The sequence below is a fragment of the Pelobates fuscus genome, chromosome 13, assembly GCF_036172605.1.
Source record: "Pelobates fuscus isolate aPelFus1 chromosome 13, aPelFus1.pri, whole genome shotgun sequence".
Lineage (NCBI taxonomy): Eukaryota > Metazoa > Chordata > Amphibia > Anura > Pelobatidae > Pelobates > Pelobates fuscus.
The window spans coordinates 88,233,314-88,254,316 of NC_086329.1; the positions used below are offsets into that span (position 1 = coordinate 88,233,314).

General features: G+C 44.1%; 1 protein-coding gene across 1 annotated transcript in view; it reads right to left on the reverse strand.

Moving 5' to 3' along the window:
• The window catches only part of LOC134582642 (probable E3 ubiquitin-protein ligase MID2), a 43,607-nt gene extending 39,751 nt beyond the window's left edge, over positions 1–3,856 (reverse strand). Inside the window, exon 1 of the mRNA XM_063439300.1 lies at positions 1,875–3,856. Within this exon, the coding sequence (XP_063295370.1) occupies positions 2,198–3,856 (1,659 nt within the window). The 3' untranslated portion in view covers positions 1,875–2,197. The remainder of the gene's footprint in view (positions 1–1,874) is intronic.
• Between the last annotated feature and the right edge of the window lie 17,147 nt (positions 3,857–21,003).

The following is a 21,003-nucleotide window of genomic DNA, read 5'->3' on the forward strand; positions in this document are numbered from 1 at the left end:
ACCATTATATATAACCACACCACTGCATCTCGCCAACACTACACACAAAAGCATGCCTGCATTAAAATGCCAACACTACATACAAACACACCCATTCATTCACTCACACTTACTCCATACAAAAGCATGCTTACATTGAAACATGCAAGCACTGCTCAATGCTACATATATTAAAAAATTGTGGGTGTTTTGTACATTTTAAAGTGCAGGGGGAGGGGGGTGCCAAAACTAGGACCCGCCCCGGGTGCCATTTGCTCTAGGTACGCCCCTGCCTGCAAGGCTATTATTGCAGTTTGTGAAAACTGCAATAATTACACTTGCAGGTTAAGGGCAGTGGGTGTTGGCACCCAGACCACTCCAATGGGCAGAAGTGGTCCGGGTCCCTGGAGTGTCCCCTTAGGGGATTTGTTATGTACCATAACAACTGTGATTTTGTTGTGCACTAATTGTGTGTAGTGAATGCAGTTTCTGTGTAGTGTTGGTTAAATGCTGGGGGGGGGGGGGGGGAGGAAGTGAGCAGCAGTTTAGATTAAATTGGGCTTATCCCCTCCTCCCTGCCTTTTACCTGTGGGCTGGAAGGGGGGCAGTGTGTAGGAAGGTGACAATATAGTGAGAACAGTGTGTAGGAAGGTGACAGTATGGGGGCATGGTGTTGTGGTGACAGTGTGGAGGCAAAAGGAAAGCAAAGAAGCCACCCGTGAGAAGTCTTGCAGGCGTAAGTTTGCAGTAAGGACTCTTGATGGAGGCTAAATGTAGACTCCTGTTTGAGTTTGGGAGCTGTTGCAGGACTTCCTCTGTGTAGATCCCACACCTTCCATACGGATTCTATTAGTGGAGAGGGTGGGGGCATCCTATAACTTTTAATGCCAGCCTCTATCCACAAACCGCAAAATCACCAACGAGTCTTCCTACCACGACCCGGCCTGAAAACATTACACACCCTGGTGGTCAGTACCAGTATTGCAGAACATTCTCCTATCAGAGCAAAATACTGGCATTTGCAATACTGGCACCTGCCATACAGCCTTTGCAATACCGGCCAGGTGGCAATCCTACGTCATGACTGTGTGGTTAATGCTATTCTGGGGTCAAGAAGGATTTTTCCTAGTTTCTTGCAAAATTGGAAGTGCTTCAAACCTGTTTTTTTGGCCTGGTTTTGGATCAACAGCAAAAAATAGATGTGAGGAAGGCTAAACTTGATGGACATATGTCTCGTTTCAGCCTATGTCACTATCAATCATTTACATACACTGATCAGCCACAACATTAAAACCTCCTGCCTAATATTGTGTAGGCCCCCCTAGTCTGCCAAAACAGCTGTGATGGGTTAAGGTATGGACTCTACAAAACTCTGAATATGTTGTGGTATCTGGCTCCAAGACATTCGTATACAAGGTTATAGTAAGTGCTCAGCTGATATGGGTGTTTGGTGAAACATGCAGTTAAGAAAGTGCTGGGAGCTTAATGAGAAAAAAACCTGCTTCCCCACCAGGTCCAAAAATCAATATAATGAATACCCCAAAGCCCACCAGGAGTAGTTGCATATAAAAAATATTTTATTCATATAAAGATACAGTAAAACCATGCAGACAAAGTATACAAGTGCAAGTATACAGTACAGGCATGCAAACAGTATGGAACATACATATAACCACATGAACCTCAATATAAAGTTCTCATAATATGAAACCATATATAAATGTAACCACAGGCGTACTGACCTAGAGCAGGAGATAAGTACCCCGACGTTTCGGCACACAGCCTTCCTCGAGGGAAATCTACCTTGAGGAAGGCTGTATGATGAAACGTTGGGGTATTTATCTCCTGCTCTAGGTCTAAGTAGGCAGAAATAGACCAGTAACTCTATCCACGACTTTTGGTGTGAGATGGCAGTTTAGGAAGAGGTGTTCTGTGAGCTAGCAAGGCACTAGGGCTAAGCCATGGTTCTCAATACTCTGGTCCTCCTGATGTTGCTGAACCACAACTCTCATAATTCTTTGAATTAAATAGATAGCCAGGGAATCATGGGAATTGTAGTTCTACAACATTTGGAGACCAAGAGATTGGAGAACCCTGCACTAGGCAAATCTTTGTCAACGTAAAATATTCCAGACCCCATATTAAATCTACAAAACACACTTCCCACACATTTCACCTACTTCTGTCTCTCAGTAGATTTATCGCAGGGAGTGCTATCCTAGACCTGACAGATGTTCAGATCATTAATACTGCCAATGATCCTCACCCTGCCTTGATCCCAAACACAGATGGCAGCAAGAAGAGGCTCTGTGAAGGTGGCATTGAAGGTGTGTAAGTGTGTGATGGAGTCACCCATCTCGTAAAATGACAACAGCCCCAACTCATAGTCCAAGTATATCCCTAATCTCTGGCAGGATGGTCTGCAATTTAAAGTACTTACCATCCTGTCAGAAAGCACTGAATAATTGTTCCTGTAGGCTCGTAATCTCCAGGATTTGCAATCTCCAACAAAAGACTCTATTTTACCAGAGTAGCTATGATCGTATGACAGACGTCCCTTTCTGTCTATGCTGGGATAGGCCATCCCTATAATCCACCCATCCTTACTGGTCTCCACTTCCCAGTAGTGTCGTCCAAAGGTAATTACTCTGTTGCTTAAAACCTGAGGATAATACTGAAATCTCATCGGGGTGTCTGGACGACTCTGGCTGTAGCATACTGCGTAGGTACTTTGCAAGCATTTCGATACACTTACTAGATTACTGGCTGTGTTTTCATCTAGAAATATGTCTGTTGTTATTTTTACATCCAGCAACGTCTTTGAAACCATTATAATATTATGCCTTTTCTTTAAGTCTTGTATTAAAACCGCTAAGTTCATCTGAAATACTTGTGCAATACCCGGGATATCTAGATCCTTTTCTCCTTCTTTCTTTGGAGCGTCACAAAATCCATTCCTGAGAGATTGCTTTTCTTGCAAAACATTTAATGGATCAGGTGTTTTTAATAATTCCGTAGTGTGACTTATCTTCTTGGAGAGTTCATTCATCCTTTTTTCCTCCTTCTGCATTAGATGTGAGCAGTCAAGTAGGATTAAATCTTCTTGTCTTGAGATCTCATTCAGGACACTCTTCTCTAGAAGCTCCAAATGTTTCTTTATATCCAAAATCTCTTTAGTCACTAGTTTTCTTAAACCAGCTGCTTTTCCTTTCACAATTGCCATGTGTTTCTCCAGGTGCTGATTTCTTTTCTCTGCGTTCTCTTTTTGCAGGTTTAGCTCTGCTAGAATTTGTATCAGTTTCTCCTTTTTCTTCTTATTGGCATGATTTAGAGTGTCAAAATGGTGTCCTTTGTGGCTACCAGCCAGGCTGCAGGAAACACAGATACAGGTGCAATCCTCGGTGCAGTAATATTTTAGGATTTCGTTGTGGACGGAGCATTTCCTATTCCGCGGGGAGTGGGTGGGTTCTATTAGAATGTGTTCTGCTGACTTACTGTGGACCTTCAGGTGGGTTCCACACAGAGAAGCTTCACAATGCAGACATGTTTTAGCAGCAGGTACAGAAGCATGGAGACAGTAAGTACAAGGAATCCCTGTAACTTCCTTTACTGGCTGTACTGGCTGTCCTGGCTGAGCAGATTGGAGGCGTTCCACGATGTTACACAGAGTTGTGTTTCTCTGCAGTGCTGGACGATCCTGTGACTCTGCTCTGCACTCAGGACAGGTATAAACTCCAGATTCCTGCTGTGTATCCAGCACATTCCCAATGCAGAGCAGGCAGAAGTTGTGTCCACAAGTTAGAGTTACTGGATCGGTATAAATATTCAGGCAGATGGAGCAGTTTAATTCTTCTCTCAGGTCAGCAGATGCCATCATTGTGAGCGGGAACAAGAAATGAAACTCCAATGCTGTGTAGTGCACATGTTTGGAAGAGATTTTGTTTCAGTTAGCCTATCAGACCGACCTTCCTGTTAACCCCGCCTGTTCCTGACTGCACATTCCAGAGCCTGTAAGAGTAATCTAAGGATTGTGTGGTTTCATACTAGAGTTGTGTACTCTGTAAACCAGAAGATTTTGTTTAGCTCTTAAATTGCCCCCCTTCCTCCTCCCCCCCCCCCCCTCCCATGGTCCCATAACAAAAGCTGACTGTGCAAGTATTGACTTATCTACTAAGACCTTGATTTGAGGCTGCACTGTGGGAGGTTGAGGAGATACTCTATTCATTGTAAACTTTGACTAACTATATGCAAACGCTTGGTGGGAGGAATTGCAGGAGCCATTGGGAGTTGTCAGTTGTATATGGAGGGGAGAATCTAGTACACTTGTATTGCTATACAAAGGGACAGCAGGAGCACCATAAAACAGGCATGCATAACTTTATTCCACATTGTCACAGTCATCAGCTGCAGGGGAAAAGTTTCTGCTAAACCCACTGCATAGCTAATTAAGCAAAACAAATGGTGGTTATTAGTTAAACCCCCATCACTGATTTCTATTCACTTCTGTCTTCTATTGGGATTCTGATCCTCAGACTGTCCTTAGGAATGTCTCCCCCTCACACGGTTTTCCTGTTTTCTCTGCTCACCAGCTCTTTTGTTTGATATTTGCCATAGTTAACCCTTTCACTACAGAGACAATTGTACAAATTCTGATGAAAAACAAAACCTAGAATTTGAGCTATGTCTGTTCAACCATAACTTGACTCTCTGTTTATATTACTATACTTTTATTATTATATTATACTCATTATTATTATTATTATATTAAGTGCACCAACTTTTATTGTATGTAATTTTTGTCATTTTTTTTAAAGAAGAAATAGGGCTTTCATTTCACACCAAATATTTGTATATGGAACACAATTTCCGACAAAGGGGACCTGAGCACAACTCTTGGTGCACATACCGACCCCCGTCCTACCGGCGATGCTGATTACTGGGCTGCTGGGATTGCGGCCCCTCATAAGGCTCTGGCGGGAGATGCGGCTGGTCTCCCGTGCTTAGTCCGGAGGGACCTCTCGCACGCCTACTGAGGGCCCCTTTCTCCCCCCTCCCCCCGTGGGCCTGGGGGGTTATCCCAGACCCCACTGGGGAAGCAGTGACCGCCCATGACGCTTGAGCGGCAAACCGATCGACTAGGGACCGCATGGCGAAACCCAAGATGGCCGCCGCGTCCCTCACTAGCTGGAGAATGGAGGCGGCAGCAATAGAGCAACTGCTGGGCACTGTTTGGAAACCGATGCGGACTCTTAGGAGGGCACATTCAGCATGTAAGCACAGCTTATGCATTATCTGAGGCAACATCTCACAAGCTTACCGGGAGATCTGTGGAGACTCACTTGGGACTATATCCCTGAATGAGCACAGAAGTGCAACGGACATGAGACACAAGCCTCTTTTTCATACCTGAGGCTGAAGCTAGCAGACACAGGAGACCAAACGTACTCCTGGCCAACAAGTGCCTGGGCACTCAAGCAACCAGCGGGAAACACCAGGGACACAAGGGACTTGATTACAGCCAGGACGCCAGCCGACCCCGCACAGCTGTATAATCAAAAGTCCAGCAGAGCGCTTTCTGTCCTCTATTTTAGTTTTTATTCATACTGGTATGTCTAGAATTATTGCAGCTGACCCTATTCAGCACACCCACATGTAACTCATTTAAAAATAATTAAGCCTACATGTCAGTTTATCCAGCAAACTCAGAGGCTCGCTGCCCCCTGGTGGTTAAATCCAAGCAGTGTAGAAAAATCTATACCTGTCGTTAACTTGCATAGCCTGTAACTTAAGAACCATATCAACACTGCTCAACTAAGCATGCATAGACTAGCTAGCTATAAAAGTTCTATCCACTTGTACCAAACCTACTATATCTCAAAAATGTAAATGTGCTGTTTACTCTGCCATGACACTGTATGATATTGAATAGCTTGTACATGCCATCGTGGCGCTGCAAGCATGTTGTAACCACAAGCACAAGAAAAATAAAGAATTTAAAAAAATAAATGGGGTATGTCCAGTCTATTTTAGTACACAGTCACAAATTCTAGCTAAAGTTAGTGTTCATATATTATTTTTTTTTGATGATGATATCATTGTCACTATAGGTTTTACTTCCCTAAAATACAAATATTTGTGTTCAGTCATGTCTTACAAGTACAACAGTATCCCCCCCATGTACTGGGTTTATGGAGTTTGGAAAGTTAAATGGCCAAATATGGCGCTTGCCCATGTCATCTTTTACACGTTGAAATTTGACACATTGGTTTCCTGGGTCGCACCCTTCATCTTTCCAACCTCGTGTTTAAGAGCTTTTCTGGGAAACTCCCACCCTACCTGAACACAATGCTTTCCCCGGCTGTTCCCACTTCCTATAACCTCCGATCCGGTACCAACACTTTACTTAGTCTACCCCAATACAAAAAGAAAGCAGCCCGATCCTCCTTCTCCTACAGAGCGCCGCAATTGTGGAACGACCTCCCGCACAATTTAAAATCTTCCCTAAGCCTAAAGTCCTTTAAGAGATCCCTCTCTACATACCTCAAAACAGAATGCACCTGTCATGGTTGATTATATATTTTCTACCTGTTCTATGTTAAATTTTGTATTTATTGTGTATTAATATTGTTTTTGTATTTTATTGTACCCTAATTGTAACAATGCAATGATTTGTTGACCCAGGACATACTTGAAAACGAGAGAAATCTCAATGTATCTTTCCTGGTAAAATATTTTATAAATAATAATAATATGGCCTTTGAGACCATATTGCAGCCAAGGAATGAAACTATTTGCAAAAGTAAACAACCCATGGTATTCAAAATGAGATATTACAAGTCTTTTTTATTTTTATTTTTTTAGTAGCCACGTATTTTTAACACAAAAACTGCCCTTTTACTGATGATATTATTATTATTATACGATTTTCTGCTCCAACATGCATAACATTATTCCACATTGTTGCAGACACAGTCATCAGCTGCAGGGAAAAAGTTAAAGGTTCAACATCTCTGATTTTCTGCTAAAGCCACAGCATAGCTAATTAAGCAAACAAATGGTGGTTATCAGTTAAACCCCATCACTGATTTCTTTTTACCTCTGTCTTCTTTTGTGATTCTGATCCTCAGACTGTCCTTAGGAATGTCTCCCCCTCCCACAGTTTTCCTTTTTTTAAATTTTCTTAACTTTTTTTTTCTTTACATAAAAACTGCACTTTCACTGATATCATTGTCATTATACATTTTACTGTTCTGTGATAACTCAAAAGTACAATGTTAACCCCCATTTATATGTATTATGAGGCTTTGGAAAGTTGCAGGGTCAAATATAGGGCTTGTCTATTTAAAAATAAAAAAAATAAAAAAATTTTACATTCTTTATTTTTAGCGTGCAAGGTAAATAAACAGGCTGGGTATGCCACAACGGTATAAACAAGTTTTGATGTAGATTCACATGGTCACATTTTCATGGCATGTAAGAAAAACTGCACATTTTATATTTAGGGTAAGCAAGCTAAACAAAGCATTTTTTTTCTATTTTTTGGGTAATAAACATGCTAAGACAAATAATGTCGTTGGCGATGAGCCAGAAAGATTATAGAGAGCATCTCATACAGGCTGACATTAATGTTTCCAAGCTGGGGAGATAATAGAGCATTCTAGACTAAAGGTGGTGCTAATTTTGGGGCTTGGTAGCCGCTGGGTACGTACGTTTACGGCATCAGGAGGTAGCCCCTGAAGAGCCAAAACATGGTACCTGACTCGTATAGGGAGTTATCTGGCCTAGAGGCTTATTGCCAGTTGTAATGGGTATCTCTGAGTAGCTGGTCGGGCAGGGGGAGTGGTGAGGGTAAGCTGTGTCTTAGGCGGTCTAGAACCGTTTCTTGAGTCCGCTCAACCTATGCCCACTAGTGGCTGCTTGCCAAACCTGGGAAACCATAGTCCTTTGTGCTGCAGGGGAGGGTTCCTACGGTCCCAAGTGCTTGTGTGGTCTTCTAGCTTTTTGTGGGGGACCCACCAGTCCCGGGTTCTTGATGTCAGGTCTGCACCCCCATTACACCTGAGGTCAGCGAGTGAAGCACGGGGTAGTGCTGCAACAATTGGGGCCCACCGGTTATTCTGTGAAGCTGTCTGTGTCCAGCGCAAGGGAGGGCATCGTGGTTTCCGCGGCTGCTTGGCTCGACCCGGTTGGTTGCTGGGTGTGTGGAGGGTTTGTGGCACTCAGCTTCTTGGCTCTGGTGCGTGATTCCCTCTTGTGCCTTTGCTTGTGAAAGTGTGCTTGTTTCTAGTGAGCTTCAGTACAGGCTTTGGACGTGAGCTGGTCATGCGTGAGTTTGGCAGCGATTTGCGGTGGAGGAGACCAGTTGTCGGATTCTCGTGCCCAGTGATATTGTGTGCTGCTGGGGGAAGCCGTCTTCGTTGGCACCATCTTGTGGCTTTTTTCGTTTGCGGGACTGCGGGTCTACGGCTTTAGTGCCCGGGCAGCACCTGACTTGAGTACTCATCTAGAGTCTGGGCAGTCATCTGTTTGCCAGTTTTGTCCAGAAGGCTTCGAATATGGCATACAGTTGTCTCAGGATATATCGGGCCTTTCTCCTCTGTTCTGGGGACTGCACGTGGCGTCCACCATATTGCAGGCCTCTGCTGCCGCCATCTGCTCGCGTGGTCTCACTGTCATGCCTTAAATCTGGTATCCTCTTACTTCCGGGTTCCACGGAGCTTAGCCACACCCCCTTATGACACGGTCTCCTTACTTAATGCGACCGCACCAGCTGATAGACGCTGGATTATTGAACTACGTACCGTACTCACGAACCGGCTACAACCTTCTCTGTGAAAGCCATCTGTTACCGGACCGGACTGGAAGACTACTCACGTCCCCTTCACCTCTCCTCATCCTCGACTAAAGCCTGAACTCTCTACATACATATCATTGGATACAACCGCCTCTGAGGAGAACTTGGGAACCTGTTTTCTCTTTACCGGAAGCTAAGTAACATTAACCTCTGTGATAAGAGTTACATATCTAAAGCCTCTATTGCCTGTTACCAAAGTATTATTATCAACCAAACCAGCTACAGCTATCTTCAACCTATCCACTATTCAAGTTAGCTGCACCTGTCTTGCTTCAGAGAAATGCTAATGGAACAAACTATTGTAATTACTTATCACCTAACTTGTTAACTCAACTAACAGACTCTAAATGATTCAGAACCTGCTAATTGCAACCGTTTATTAATTAAAGCTACAGTGCCTGTAATTCTGGACTTAAGCAACCGTTTATTATTTAAAGCTACAGTGCCTGTAATTCTGGACTTAAGCAATCGTTTATTATTTAAAGCTACAGTGCCTGTAATTCTGAACTTAAAGTCACAATATCTTCTAATTGTTCTAATAAATATTCAAGCTCTAAGAAATCTGCAGTTGTGTTCCTTCATAACAAATGTTAAACGTGACAGAATAATCCAGCCCTTGTAATGGATCCAGCAGATTTCGATTCTACGATAACTACGCTGAATCAACGAGTCGATACACTAGCCCAAGGTGTGCAAGACCTGCAAGTTACTAATGAAAGAATTCTCACTTATGTCAAAGACTTACAGACACATCCTCCTCATACTGTTCTGCACTCACTTAGCGATCCTGCTGTATGTAACCCTGAAAAATTCTATGGTGATCGTTCCAAATATAAGGAGTTTTTTTATTCCTGCAAATTATTGATTGCTTTAAAACCTAGATCTTATCCCACAGAAAACTTCACATGCCCCGATGAATTCTTTAATATCCTTGCGTAAGTCAGGCCACCAAAAATCTTTAGAGACCAGCGCATAGGTCTTGCGGATACCAGGATGCCCAGCCACCTTGCTGTTATGGAGACAGCGTAGCACCTCCAGTTGGAGAGCGGCAGGAACGAAGTGTTGATCCCCAGGAGTCTGTTTGGGTGCCAAATGCTGAAACTTCATGATCTCAGAAAGCAATGGAGAGTGAATCCTGAGATTCGTGTTCGCGATGATATTCCCCTTAGGAACTATGGATGACAGAAGTGGTTCAGTTATAGTGTATGGTTCATATTGACGAGACAAAGCATCGGCTTTAGAGTTCTTAGAACCAGGTCTATACGTAAGTACATAATTAAAGTGAGTGAGGAACAAAGCCCAGCGAGCCTGCCTGGCGGACAAGCGCTTAGCCTCCCCAATATAAGACAAGTTCTTATGATCCGTTAGGATAGTAACCGGGTGTAGTGTCCCTTCCAGTAAATGTCTCCACTCCTTTAAAGCCTTAATGACCGCTAACAGTTCCCTCTCCCCGATGTCATATCTGCTCTCAGGCCCAGAAAATTTTTTAGAGAAGAAACCACAAGGGTGTAACGGTTTATCCACCCCTAACCTTTGAGACAGAACAGCCCCAACTCCTGTCTCAGAAGCATCGACCTCGAGCAGGAAAGGCAGAGTCGTATCAGGATGAACTAGAATGGGAGCTGAGGCAAAAAGTTCCTTGAGAGTCTTAAAAGCACAAAGAGCTTCCTCAGACCAGAACTTAGTATCAGCCCCTTGTTTCGTCATATTGGTAATAGGCGCAATGATAGAGGAGTAACCCTTAATGAAGCGCCTATAGTAGTTGGAAAAAACAATAAACCTTTGGATAGCCTTGAGTCCTTTGGGCAAAGGCCAGTCTAAAATAGATTGGAGTTTACCAGGATCCATTTTAAAACCTTCCCCAGAAATCACGTACCCAAGAAAGTCTACCTGAGACTGATCAAAACTGCACTTCTCCAATTTGCAGTATAGACCATGTTGCAGAAGTTTGTGTAACACCTTTCTGACCTGTCTATGGTGAGTCTCAATCTCCTTAGAGTGTATTAGTATGTCGTCCAGGTAAACAATAACACAATCATGCTGAAACTCCCTAAGTACCTCATTAATCAACTCTTGAAATACTGCAGGAGCATTGCATAGTCCAAATGGCATAACAGTGTACTCGTAATGGCCATACCGGGTATTGAATGCCGTCATCCACTCGTGACCTTGCTGGATTCTCACCAAATTGTAAGCCCCTCTGAGATCTAACTTGGTGAAGATTTTGGAGCCCTTAAGACGATCAAATAACTCGGTAATCAGTGGGATGGGATAGGCATTTCTGACAGTTATTTTATTTAAGCCTCGGTAATCGATACAAGGTCTCAGCGTGCCATCTTTCTTTTTAATGAAAAAGAACCCCGCCCCGGCCGGAGAAGAAGACCTCCTGATGAATCCCTTTTCTAAATTCTCCTGAATATACTCCTCTAGAACCGAGTTCTCCTGAACAGACAAAGGATATACATGGCCCCTGGGAGGCATAGTCCCGGGTAGAAGCTTAATTTTACAGTCAAATGACCTGTGTGGCGGCAAAGAATCGGCATTCTTCTTGTCAAACACTGCCCTTAAGTCTAGGTAAAGGTCTGGTATTTGTCTTTCTGTGGACTGAGTAGGATTCTCCTGTATGTTAATATTAGCTAATGGAGAAACCTTGCACAAACACCGATCCTGGCAGCCCTGGCCCCACGAGAGTATCTCCCCTAACTCCCAATCAATAATAGGGTTATGTTCCTTCAACCATGGGTACCCCAGAACTATGGGAACAGAAGGAGACGAAATGAGCAGAAGAGATACATTCTCCACGTGTAGGATGCCAACATTTAACTCAATGGGTATGGTTTCACGAAAGATAACAGGGTCTAGTAGTGGTCTACCATCTATGGCCTCAACGGCCAAGGGTGTCTCCCTTAGCTGGGATGGGAAATTGTTTTTACTGGCAAAGGCTTGGTCGATAAAATTCTCAGCAGCACCGGAATCTATCAAAGCCATAGCCCTTACTACTTCCCTCCCGCAAGTTAAGGAAACTGGTAGCAGAAGCCTGTGATCTTTATACTTAGGATTAGAGGACAAAATAGAAACACCCAAGGCCTGTCCTCTAGAGAGACTTAGGTGCGAGCGTTTCCCGGGCGGTTAGAACAGTTTGAGAGTAAATGACCCTTAGCTCCACAATACATACACAAACCCTCTCTTCTCCTGTACTGTCTTTCCTCCTCAGAGAGGCGGGTATACCCTATCTGCATAGGTTCAGGAAGCAAAGATACCGTGGAGTCAGGACTTGGAAAAGCGGGGGCTAACCTAATAGAAGGTCTCCGGTTTTTCTCTCGAGTGTTCTGTCTCTCTCTTAAACGTTCATCTATACGAGAGATGAACAAAATTAAATCCTCTAAATTCTCAGGGAGTTCTCTGGTAGCAACCTCATCAAGGATTACTTCAGATAAGCCATTCAAAAATACATCCATATACGCCTGCTCATTCCACTTGACCTCTGACGCCAGAGACCTGAACTCTAGTGCATAATCCACCAGTGTTCGGTTCTCCTGTCTCAGACGCAACAGTAGTCTGGCTGCATTAACCTTTCTACCTGGAGGGTCAAATGTTCTTCTAAAAGCAGCTACAAAGGCGTTATAGTTATAAACTAATGGGTTATCGTTCTCCCATAATGGGTTGGCCCATCTCAGAGCTTTCTCAATAAGTAGGGTGATAATAAATCCTACCTTTGCCCTCTCTGTAGGATAAGAGCGAGGCTGCAATTCAAAATGGATACTAATTTGGTTTAAGAAACCACAACACTTCTCAGGAGCCCCACCATAGCGTACTGGGGGGGTAATGTGAGAAGAAGCACCCACTGTGACCACCTCTAGACCTGAACCGGCAGGAGAAACAGGGGTATTACGTATCTCCTCTGGTGGGTTATTGGCACGAGATAATAGAGCCTGTAGCGCAAGCGCCATCTGATCCATTCTGTGATCCATGGCTTCAAACCTAGGATCAGGAGAGGCAAGCTGACTGTTTGTACTCGCAGGATCCATTGGCCCTGTCGTAATGTCAGGATCGGGACAGGGATCCAACACGCAGAGTACAAACAGTAGCCAGATACGTATACCGGACCTTAGAATGGCCGGACTAACGTAAGTAGCACAGTATAGAATGGTCAAAGACAAGCCGAGGTCGAGGGTAACAGAAGACAGGTAAGCGAGAGACAAGCCGAATCAAGGGTAACAGAGATAAGCAGAGTAAGGTAAACAAGCCGGGTCAAAACCAAAAGGGATAATAGAATACACAAGCACTGAGTGACTAGAACAAGCTAGAACCACGACAGGGCAATGAGCTAATGAAAGAAGCTCTGTTAAATACCCTGTTCAGAGCAGTAACCACGCCTCCGAGGCGTCTTGATTGGTCCTGCAGCAATTGACTGACAGGTCGTTCCGGGGGAGTGTCCTGATGACTACTTCCTGCCTAGATGCTGTAAAAGGCAGTCACTCCCTCGCGGCCGGCCTAGCATGACCGGATAGACCGCGGGGAAGGGAGCCATCAGACCGTCTGGATGGAGGAACAGCTAAGTCTCTACCTCTTTCGGAGGTAGAGACCACAGGTACCCTGACACTGAGTAAGGGGATAGGGCTGGGGAAGGGGGACAGGGGCTAAGAGAGAGGGGGCTGAGGAAGAGGGACAGGGGCTGAGTAAGGGGATAGGGCTGGGGAAGAGGGACAAGGGCTAAGTAAGAGGACCGGCTGAGTAAGAGGGACAGGGGCTGAGTAAGAGGGACAGGGGCTGAGTAAGGGGACAGGGGCTGGGTAAGGGGGCAGGGGCTGGGGAATGGGGGCAGTGCTGAGGAAGGGGACAGGGTCTGTGGAAGAGAGGCAGTAATGAGGAGGGGCGGGACAGTGCTGGGGAAGCGGGACGGGGCTGTGGAAGGGGGACGGGGGCTGAGGAAGGGGGACTTGAGGTAATCTGAGGTATAGAGAAGGACAAAAAAAAGGTAATATTTGTTTGATTTAAATTACTCACCTCATTAAAATGGCACTTAGTTCAGTGTAATAGTTGTTATGCATTTGTTTCACGTTCCACTTTTTGGAGATTTAGATGCTGTGTAGTACCTAGATAGTTCTCTATATTATGGCAGGAGATTGTATTTTTGAAGTCTGAGATTTGTAAATTATCCGGTAAACAAACCGTTGGAAGTGTTGCAAAGCCACTGCCGCAGAGATGTACTAGGAAGGACAAATGGATTACTGTAGGATCTGGTAGACTTAGAGTTGTGGATAAAGGGCATATTGCACAGTCTGTTGCTCTTCATAATTCATTTTCAGCACTTTCACAGTGTAATGGTGTTATGGAGACAGGCTCAGTCACCAAGCGACTTGCCATGAGGTTTTAGAGGTAAAGGGGGGGGGGGCAATAATGGCAACTGATAATGTAGATTTAGTCGATGTTACTGAGATATTGTATAATGAGAAAAATGACTGGGACATAGCAATGCCAGGGTACTCTTTATATAGAAAAGACAGGGAAGACAAGAAAGGGGAGGGGTGGCCCTGTATGTGAAGGATACTCACAGCTAAATCCAAAGGCCACTACTCCATACTAATTCTTCTTGACCTCTCTGCTGCCTTTGACACTGTTGATCATACTCTCCTTCTTCAAACTCTTCAATCACTTGGTCTCTGTGACTCTGTCCTCTCCTGGTTTTCCTCTTATCTCTCCCAACACTCATTCAGCGTCTCCTTTTCTAATAACACCTCCTCCCCTCGTCCTGTCTTGGTTGGAGTCTCCCAATACACTGTCCTTGGTCCCCTTCTATTTTCTCTTTATACAGCCTCTCTTGGCAAACGTATTACCTTTTTTGGATTCCACTTCCTCCTGTATACCCAGAAATATCTCTCCTCCCTGGACCTCTCCCCTGCCGTCCTGCAATGTGTCACTGCTAGCCTATCTTCTATCTCTGACTGGATGTCCTCCCAATTTCTGAAACGCAATCTCTCTAAAACTGAGACGCTTGTCTTTCCTCCTCCTAATACTGATCCCCCCTCTCTTGCTCTCCCTTCAAATTAGTGGTATCCACATAAGTCCATCCTTGCAAGCGTGCTGTCTTGACGTCATACTTGACTCTGGCCTCACCTTCGAGCCTCACATCCATTATGTTGCCAAATCCTGTAGATTTCATCTTAAAAACATAGCCCCGCATCCGGACCTTTCTTAAGCAAGATGCTACCAAGGAGCTTGTCCATGCTCTAGTAATTTCCCGCATGGATTATTGTAACCCTCTCCTAATTGGTCTTCCCAAAAGCCGTGTTGCCCCTCTACAGTCTGTAATGAATGCTGCCGCCAGACGGATTTTTCTCTCTAGTCGGTCCTCTCACACCTCAACCCTCTGTCAGCCCTTACATTGGCTTCCTGTATCCTATAGGGGTCAATTCAAAGTGCTAACCCATACCTATAAAGCACTGAACAATTCTAGCCCCTCTTATATTTCATCACAGATCCATAGGTATGCCCCTTCTCGGTCTCTCGGCTCTGCCTGTGACATTCTCCTGTCCGCTGCTCGCACCCGTACGGTCAACTCGCACTTGCAGGACTTCTCGCGGGCGGCTCCCTTCCTATGGAATAGCCTGCCTTTCGCCATCAGACTCTCCCCTAGTCTTCAATCGTTTAAGAAGTGCCTTAAAACTCATTTCTTTAGGAAAGCCTATGGCCTCCCAGACTAATCTCTACCTCACATACCTGTCTCTTGCTCTCAACTAAAGGACAGCACTCTACTCTCTCCTCCAGCTCTGCTTCACTCCCACCTTATTTGATTGCTATTTCCTGTCCTAATGTGTTTTATACCCTACCTCTTATAGACTGTAAGCTCGTTTGAGCAGGGCCCTCTTCAACCTATCGTTCCTGTACGTTATCTTGTAATTGTCCTGTTTATATTTAAATCCCCCCTCTAATAATATTGTAAAGCGCTACAGAATCTGTTGGCGCTATATAAATGTCGATAATAAGAATAAGGAAGGGGTGACTTTAATCTTCCTAATGTGAACTGGAAAACCAAAATAACCTCTTGTGCCCCACATATTCTAAACTCCCTACTGGGATTGTCTCTAAAACAAGTTGAACTCGTAAAGAGGCCATACTAGATTTAGTGTTAACAAATGGAGATTTGGTATCAGATATTACTGTAGGTGAAAGTTTAGGATTCAGTGATCATCAGTCAGTGTGGTTTGATATGAGTCACACCACACAAAAACAAAAGTTTAGACTTTAGAAAAACAGACCTTTTTAAAAATTAGAATATGTGTAAAGGAGTCATTATCAGACTGGAGCAATTTAATTGGAGTCCAAGAGAAATTGGATTATTTAAAAGTTGCACTACTGAAGACAACAGAAAATTGCTTTAGGCTTGTCAGTAAAAGCAAAAAAATTAAGAAACCACTGTGGTACTCCGCATATGTGGCCAAAATAGTAAAAAACAAAAAAGTTAGCATTTAGTAATTATAAAAAAAAAAACAGAGTGAGGAAGACAGAATGATCTATAAGATTAGGCAGAAAGAGGCTAAGCAAGTTATAAGAGCTTTAACATCACAGACAGAAGAGAAAATAGCACAGTCAGTAAAAACAAGGGGACATAATAGAGAGAAGGAAAGTAAAAATTGATTAGTTCGATAAAAGAAAGAAGGTATGTAGAAGAGGATAAAGGTCTAGGTGACTGCCTCAATTAATATTTTTGTTCAGTATTTACAGATGAAAATAAAGGAAAGGGGCCTCAGTTAGGAAAAAGAACAAATTAGTCATTTGTTACATGTAAGTTTACAGAGAAAGAGGTTGTATTTCAACTGTCAAAAGTAAAAGCAAATTAGTCAGTGGGACCTGATGGAATACACTTAAAGTTATTAAAAGAGCTTAGTGGTGTACTAACAAAACCATTAACAGAATTTTTTATCCAATCATTGTTAACAGGAGTAGTCCCAGAAGATTGGAAGTTAGCGAATGTTGTGCCCATTCACAGGGCCGGTGCAAGGATTTTCTGGGTACACAGGCGAAGATGATTTTGGTGCCCCCCACCCACCCAAAAGCATCTTCACCTGTGTGCCCCTTAGCCCACCTTTTATTTCTTATCCCCTTTTTTAAATGTCTTACCCCCTTTAGTGGATCTTATCCCCTATGTTTCCCCATTGTGTGTCTTACATCTCCCTTGTGTATCTCTTAAAGCCTGTGTGTTTCTCTTTCACCACCAGCCCGTCTATCTCCCTTTGTATTTCCACACCTAGGCCCTTCTGTGTGGCGCTTACACCCCCAGGCCCATCTGTGTGTCTTTGCCCCCCTCTTGTCCCTCTGTGTGTCTTTCTCCCCACTCAGCCCCCCTTGTGTTCCTCTCTCCTCCCCTCCATGTCCATTAGTGTTCATCTCCTCCCCCCCCCCCGTTTACCTGTCTCTTAGTGCCCCCCATTCCCCTTAATGTTCCTCTCCCTTCTCTTTTAGTGGCCGCCCCATACCCCAGTGTTCCTTTTTCCTTCCCTCCCCTGTACCTTAGTGCCCCCCTTAATATTCCTCTCTCTCCCCCCCAGTGTTCCTCTCACCTCCCTCTTTTTTAGTGTTCTTTCCCCCTCTCCCCATAGTGTTCTTTGCCAACCCATCCCATTGTGTTCTTTTCCCCCTCCCTCATAGTGTTCTCCCCCCCGTCCCATAGTGTTCTTCCCCGTCCCATAGTGTTCTTCCCCATCCCATAGTGTTCTTCCATCCCCCTCATCTGTCCCATAGTGTTCCTTACCATCCCCCTCCTCTGTCCCATAGTGTTCCTTACCACCCCCCTCCCCTATCCCAAAGTGTTCCTTAACACCCCCCCGTCCCATACTGTTCGTTTCCCCCATTCCCCATCCCATAGTGTTTCTGCTAGCAGAATGCTTGGTTGTATAGGGAGAGCAGTATAGGGAGAGCAGTAGAAAGAGGTAAGTGCCATTATACAGAACACTGGTGAGACCTCACTGGAAACCACAACCACCGCAGACTCCACCCCCTCTCCTGTCCCCTGGTGTTCCTTACCACTCCTCCCCCTGTCCCTTAGTGCCCCTCTCTCTCCCCCCGCTTGGTCCCCGGTAAGTCTCCTACCTTTATTGTAGCGTGGCTGAGCGGAGCCGACCGCAGTACAGGAACTTCAGTTTCCTGTACCCAGCCAGACTGACAGGAAGTGCTCGCTCAGTGAGCACTTCATTTTAGTCCAGCCAGGTACAGGACACAGAGGATCCTGTACCGCAGTGCGCACTGCTCCACTCGGCCATGCTACACAGAGTGACTGGCAGGAGGGAGTGCTGTGCGCCCACCTCCTGCCAGTCACTCTGTGCCGCCTTATGGACGTGCCAGCCCTGCCCATTCACAAGAAAGGTAGTAGGGAGTCGGACAACTATAGGCCAGTAAACCTTACTTCAGTAGTGGGGAAAGTAATGGAAACCATGTTAAAGGATAGAATTGCTCAACATCTAAAATCATATGGATTTCAAGATCAGAGACAACATGGGTTTACTTCAGGGAGATCATGCTAAACTAATCGTATTGGTTTTTTTGATTGGGTAACTAAAATAATAGATCAGGGTGGTGCAGTAGGCATTGCTTACCTAGATTTTCAGTAAGTGCAGGGTTGATTCTTCGTATTGTTGTAGCTGTGGGATGTATCCTCATTGAAATAAAAAGATAAAAGAAACGTATATGGTGTAGTATGTTGGGCTATGGAGCAAGAGTAGGTATAGATAAAAATGTGCATGTTATGGAGCCGTAGATATGGCTGCAAGGATAGCATGTGAAGTGGTATGATCCCCACTCAAGGATCTGGTGCAAATAGTTATTCTCCGTGGATATAGATATAGGAGGAAACAAATAAAACCACAATATGTTGGATGCCAATATTGTTGAATGGGTTGGGCAGTGGCTGAGTGACAGGCAACAGAGGCTTGTAGTCAATGGATTATATTCAAAGCATGGTCTTGTCACTAGTGGGGTACCTCTGGGATCTGTACTTGGACCCATTCTCTTTAATATTTTTATTAGTGATAATGCAGAATATTCATCCTAACCTCAACATCTGGGAAAAGGGATTTAGAATTAATTATTTCAGATGACTTAAAGGTAGGCAGGCAGTGTAATGGAGCAGCAGGAAATGCTAGCAGAATGCTTGGTTGTATAGGGAGAGCAGTAGAAAGAGGTAAGTGCCATTATACAGAACACTGGTGAGACCTCACTGGAAACCACAACCACCGCAGACTCCACAACCTTCGTAGCTTAACTGGAATCTTGCCATCTTCCTTCCACCCTGGATCAACCTCTGACATCCAGGACCGTGTGGGAAAGACCTCTCCTCCAGGAGAGCGTAACAGGTACAGCTCTCAAAAGAGCTAAGTGATTAGAGCCCAGAGGAGTATACAAAGTATAGCAATCCCTAGTGTGAATATAGCAGTTCCCTACAAACACGAGACAAGGCTACATATTGAGGGTTAAGCAGATCCTAGAGTTTAATGTGCCAGGCTGGCGTTTTATGCAACGTTTCCCACAAGGTTACCACCCATGTGGACCTTGTGGGGCACCAATAAAAATAGATTCAACAGCCAATAGTGTACAGTCACATAGTTAAACACTCTCATTTATTTACAGTAAATTCCTCCCCTCTGTTTGGGAGATAATTGAGTTAATTAACGAAGACAATGGACTAACTCAATTAACTCTTAGCAGAAAAAAAACATAAATTTTTACAAACCCCAAAAAGTACCCTAAAATACAACCTAACCTAACTAGTTCCTTCTTAAAGAATGTTGTAGTATAGCTGGGGGGAAGAAATCAAAGGGACTTGTGTAAAGACAGAACTCTCTGGAAAATGGGGACTGGATTAACTACTTTTTGGGAGGTGAAAGGGGTTGTGTTATATGTAGTTAAGAACTGCAAGAATCAGACTTTTAAGAAGGCAACAGTCTTCTTACTTTTGGGGAGCACAGCGCAGGTTCAACTGAGAGAGACTGTCCCAGACTACTCAAGATGAAGGCACAAGGGGGAAGATCTTCATTTAACCCCTTAAGGACCAAACTTATGGAATAAAAGGGAATCGTGACATGTCACACATGTCATGTGTCCTTAAGGGGTTAAAGTATTGCCCTTTTTCTATGCATCTATTGGTTATGGACTGGAAATGTTTACAATGTGTACTGTGTATATTTCTTTAATATCTGTAACAGTAACCTAAATCAATATTAAAATACATTTTATTATACACTTGTATTTGTGTCTTATTTGTCACACATTCCCTGAACGAAGAACCTTGTAAGAGGGTAATAATTTCTTTCAGCGCCACTGTTGTAGTATGTGATTTCTGCCGCTGGCGTAATGGGGCCCTCATCACATGTCCCACTGCTGTATCCCGATGGGTATCAGGAGCCGGTCAGCTTTGGAGTGAGGCTTTTGGTTGCGGTGAGACAGTTTCACGCTTCCTGCTTTCTAGTCTCTAGCTTTCTAGTCTTTCTAGCCAAAAGTCTTGGAAGATCTTGTCCAGCCTTGACTCTAAATCTAGTGGTACAGCACAGGGGTTAGGAAGACATATTCAGTGAGTTGCAGGCGAGTCTGTCAGCTTTGATGGCCATACCCCGCGTGTCTGCAAGTTTTGGGTAGCCTCCCAAGAGTGGACCAGGATCACCCCTGCGGCATAGAATGGCGTAACGGCTTTGAGCCCTGGAGCGCCCGGGTTACTTACCTTCCCGGCGCTCCGCTTCGGGAGGACTGCCTCACAGCCCAGGCAGCCCCCCCCACGGCAAAAGAAGCCCCCGGGGGCCATGTGATCGCTCTCAAAGAGCGATCACATGGCCCCCTATAGCTGGCTGTGGATCTGCCAGCAGGGGGACTGTCTAAAATATCAGACAGTCCCCCTGCTGGTGGGAAGTAATAAAAAAAATCATTAAAACATGTGTAAAATAAAATAAATATATTTATATATATATATAATATATATATATTATATATAATATATTATATATATGTAACGTCATACAAAGTGTATTTTAATACTAATATAAGCACATATATTAGTATTAAAATACACTTAGAATGACGTTACATATATATTATATATTATATATAATTGATATATACACATATATTATATATATATAATTACGTATAATTACAATAATAAATTAAATAATAAAATTAATAAA